General features: G+C 40.1%; 1 protein-coding gene across 1 annotated transcript; it reads right to left on the reverse strand.

Moving 5' to 3' along the window:
• Positions 1-591: 591 nt before the first annotated feature.
• LOC109903221 (hepatocyte nuclear factor 3-alpha-like) lies at positions 592-3,556 on the reverse strand. The gene is made up of 2 exons (XM_031787934.1): positions 3,327-3,556; positions 592-2,480 (listed from the first exon to the last, which is right to left on the reverse strand). The coding sequence occupies exons 1-2, from the start codon at positions 3,396-3,398 to the stop codon at positions 1,251-1,253; spliced, it is 1,302 nt and encodes a 433-aa protein (XP_031643794.1). The 5' UTR covers positions 3,399-3,556; the 3' UTR covers positions 592-1,250.
• Between the last annotated feature and the right edge of the window lie 1,479 nt (positions 3,557-5,035).

Consider the following 5,035-nt stretch of genomic DNA (forward strand, 5'->3'; position numbering starts at 1 on the left):
AAAATGTGTGTCTACAAAATACCATGATCAAAGTCAAATCTGTTCAGGTTCACGAGCCGCATCATGTAGGGTTAACGGTTCACAAAAAGATGATTTGGCCTTTCCATGAGATTGTTAAAAATCCATCTACAACACGCCGGAATCCTTTATGAGGTAAAGCTCTGTGGCTGTATTTCTGTTAGAGTTGGCTTTAGCCTTGCTCATTGATCAACAACCTGCGCGACCATCAACCGAAGCGCGACCATCAATAGGGTACAGTTAACGTTTCTAAACTTTACGGGGATATTATGCACTTTAGAGGTTTTGATCAATGGTTATAACCCGCATTTCATATGGAGTTACATTCATGATATAGTAAGATGACGCATTAGTTTACAAGATTGAACAATAAAGCTGGCTATATGCCACCGACTGAAGATAATTAGTACATTCCCTTTACAATTGTAATGTTTTTAAGGCATAATTAAACGTAATATTGATCCTGAATGATTTGGATATGCATAAAGTTGGAACAGTTGCGTAATTGAGTGGTAGGCTACATTTTACGCGTCAGACACGGCTTCAAATTAAGGTAAAAAATTACAACAATCAGTGATTAAATCGTATTTGTTTTATTTGGAAATGAACAAGAAATAAGTTAAGCACATGCAGAGACATCAAAAAAACAGAGAAAGACAAAACGCTGACATTAAGCTGCACATAATCACCCATTTTCTGGTTTGAAAAATACCACAAAAAAGACTGGAATTTTGCTGTAGCCTATAAAGAATAACATTTTATATATAATTCATTTCCACTTGGAATTTAAGATTGCTTAAAAAATGTTTGTCAGATATTTAGCAAATGAAACCAAAGCAATGCGTAAAATGACAACATCCATTCAAAAAAGTAGGCTGTATCTGTAACAGACAGGTGTTTTGCGCTTCACCTGCGTCACGCGTTCCACGAGACCTTATTGACTGACCTTCATTCATGCAAATTGTAACACATGGACATATTAATTGTGGGGACTAAAAGTTTTGGGAATACAACATTATTTTACAAGCTCGAAATTGTTTTAAATACACTAGCAATGATTTACAGCTGGATATACAATCATTCAATTGGAAACACTTTACAGGACTATTGTATTTTACTCATACATATTCTTATACATTGAAGTAACAGTCCTTATGCACCAGGTGCATGCAAAAATAAGATAAATGTTTTCTGTTTGTCCTTTTGTCGAGCACTATAAAAATGAGAAGAGACTAAGAAGTGTTGAGGACCGGTCTGGAATACACACCTTGATAGTATGACGCCTCTATTGCGGATGGGTCCATGGCTCTGCCTACCATAGACGCGCTGCCGAGGGGTAGACTGGAGGACATACTTGAGCCGTAGGAGGAGTATTGCAAAGCTTGCTCGTAGGCTTTCAAGTCCAGTTTGTGCTGTTGCTCTGAAGATGACATTAAATTATTTATTGAAAAGGGGTGGTTGAATGAGTAATGGGGATCCCCTTTTAGGTGCAGCTGGGACTCGTGCGCCATCGAGTGCGGAGGTAAAGGGAGAGAGGACAGGGACGTGACGGAGCTGGCCACAGGGTGGAGAGGTGGCCCGCTGCTCTTTAGTTCAGAGGCGCTGCTACTGCTCCTGCGGTCCATGATGTGAGGGCTGGAGGACTGGTTGCAGGTGGAGAGGGAGTTGGGGTCCACATGTCCAGTCTTGCTGTTGTCGCTCGAAGGTGACCCAGAACCAGATTGGTCTTTCCTTCCGTCTCCTTTACTTGAAGATAGCTTTCTATTTTCGCATTTAAAGCGCTTTTGTCTGCGGAGATAACAACCGTTCTCGAACATATTTCCAGAATCTGGGTGCAGGGCCCAGTATGAGCCTTTGCCTGGCTTATCCGGTGATCTAGACACTTTGATGAAGCAATCATTAAAAGACAAGGAATGGCGAATAGAGTTCTGCCACCTCTGTTGGTTCTGTCTGTAGTATGGAAATAGGTCCATTATCCATTGGTAGATTTCGCTAAGCGTGAGCATCTTGCTTGGTGCTTGCTGAATGGCCATGGTTATCAGGGATATGTATGAATACGGAGGCTTTGCGTGCGGGTAGCTTCTCCTGAACGACTTGTTGTCCCTTGCTCGGTTCAGGTTGGGCTGGTTATAGGACATTTGGCTCATTGTAGGGCTCATGCTGGCGTATGGATTCAGAGCGTTCATGGAAGCCTGCTGAGCCGACATTGCGCCCATGTTCGAGGGGCTAAGGGCAGTACCCATTGACGATACCCCGCCGCACATTCCATTCATGGACGTGCTCGGAGGCATCCCTGCCATTGTACCGGGGCTTATTCCGGCTCCCAGGCCGGGGTTCGCGTAGGACATGTTGAAAGAACCGGAGGTCATATTTCCACTGGTAGACATACTCATGTAACTGTTCATACTATTCATGGAACCCAGTCCTGCATTCATGCCGCTGTTTGCCATGGGTGAATATACCTGGAATAACATGAGATAAAATGTGATCACAACAGTGCTTTAGTCTTCCACACACTCAAAGTGCTTGAGTTTAAAAAAAATATTCTGTTGAAATTGACTGTTTAATGTACAGCCAATCATAATTAATAATGTTTAACACAAAATATTTCGAAACGAAACTTATTTAATTGATTCGATTTGACAAGAAAACATGAAATTCATTTTGAGAACCTCTAAACAGCATGAAAAGTTATTGTCCAAGTTATTCGAAGTTATTGTGAATCTCGAACTCGATATTGTTCCACTGTATTAGGCCATATCAAGCAATTATTTGTTATAATAATTAGACATTTCAATTGACATGTTATGTAAGCTTATTATGCACAAACAAAATGAGGTCAAGGAAAGTGTATTACGTCGTCTTATTGTTCGTGTCAAACAAACTCATTCAAATGGAGTTCTAACATTCCATGCACTGACTGCAACTTTTTTCCCGAATAGTATGATTTGAAAAACATATGCCATGATGTCTGGTAAATATTCAGTTCCAAATCCTAACTTATTATTGGACTGCATTACCAACAGATGTAATGGGTTTTTACTTATTGTAAATTGCAAATATCTCAAGTCAGCATTTGGCCCTCTGGCGAACATGCACTCGTTATTTATATACATCAGGTTGCATTTAGTGACATCTATACCAAAAACAGCCCAATATTCCAAACAACAACACTGACTTTAATTGAACAATTTGAGGGAAACTAACTCAATGAAGTTTGCTAGAAAACATTCATTGCAAAAACGGAACAATTGGGAATCAGTTAACACTTTATTCTATAACCCAAATCGAAAACTTAAGACACATACCTCTTGTGCGTCATTGTAATAGCTGCTCCAATCTGGTGTTTCGTGACCTTCCATTTTCACTGTTCCCAACATTATGGTAGAAATCCACAAATCGTAAACATGCAGTTCCTCAGATTGAAGTTTTGGGGAAATGTATCCTAGGAAATGGTGTGCTGTAATTGGCTGGATGTTGCAGGAGGGCTAGAGAAAAGAAGTGAAGAGATGTTGAATGCAGTGTGAACTGAGTGTAGATCTTCCCCTATTACGAATACGGTATAACACACCCACTTTTGTGTGTTCATTTTCCTGGCTCATTTTCGCTCACTGTAGTCACACATCCCCTGTCCACAATTCTTCTGTGTCTTTACAGAGACAAACAGCCCAGTCAAAAAAGTTATTTTCACCCTCATAAAAGGTGTGTAAACATTCGATCCGCTAGAAAGCAGCGTTTGAAAGACAGCCCAGCATGGCATTCCTTGTTGATAATTACGCACTTGAAATGTTCCACAAATAGCCAAAATACATTTCATACGCCAGGCATATACCAAATAGACTGGAAACTAGCATTACAAACCTAGTCTTTTAGACCTGTATTATGATACATCATAAAGGAAATTTTAATGCAATAAAAACACAACAAAAACGTCCCTGTTTATGACTCATTTCAAAATGTCCATTATGCACACATGGGCGCCATCACCCTACAATGTCATGACAATATTTGCTCTGGCTCACAGACAGTGGGCTATAGGAATCAAATAGCTACATTCTGCGAGAAATGAGAAGGCGTGAGTACTGAGGATATTGGATATTCCGATACAAATAATTCATTGATATGCATTATTCTGTCAGGTGTAGTTTAATGTTTTGCCATATGATGCGATGCATATTATTTTCATTGATTTTTCATCTATGCCCATATAGCATTTAATTTTATCCCACGTAGGCCTATGTTAAAATTAATGTTATTGTCGCTGGTCAATGGAGAGAAGAGGGAACTTGTCAACATCCATATATATGCGTGAAAATACCTTCATAGCCCTCGGCTCTGCTGTACGCTAAAAGGGGTTACAGCCACGTCCTTCGATTCTAAACCCGTTAATGAGCGAATAACAGCGATACTTATCCCCTTACATTGGATTATCTCAGGGTGATTTCTAATGCCGTTAGGGAGAGAAAATCGATTAGTTCAGGCCGGATTAAAACCTCCCATAATGCTTACTGCTGGATTTGAATTCTGTCACGGGAGATATAGCCAGGGCATCAAAGGCCTACAGATGAAAATGGTTGTTTTACAGATAGACTCATCGTATGCTTCATTCTATGACACTAGTTATTATGATCATCCTGCTGTTTATTTTGGCACAGCAACATTTTTTTTTAAAGACTATAATTTGCCCCAAAGAAACGCCTATTGCTACCATCACCACGTGAGGAAGGAATTATATTCCACAGTTGAATAGGCTAGTAAAGGCTACTAATTTATACAGAATTTTATGACAATACAGGTTAATATTTCCTGAAGGCCTTCAGTACAGAATAAAAACAATATGGCAAAATTGAAATTCTACTTCTGATGAGAGCAACCTGTGCTTTGCATGGAGCATTATTATAGTCATGTAGGCTAACTCTTTCTATTTTGTTCCGTTCCCGAAGCTCGTCCCGATTCTGCACCCAGGTGGAGTCTGTTTTGTCCTGCCCAGTTGTCTGGTGGTTGCTAGGAGGTCCTC

The sequence above is a fragment of the Oncorhynchus kisutch genome, linkage group LG14 (assembly GCF_002021735.2).
Source record: "Oncorhynchus kisutch isolate 150728-3 linkage group LG14, Okis_V2, whole genome shotgun sequence".
NCBI classification, from domain to species: domain Eukaryota; kingdom Metazoa; phylum Chordata; class Actinopteri; order Salmoniformes; family Salmonidae; genus Oncorhynchus; species Oncorhynchus kisutch.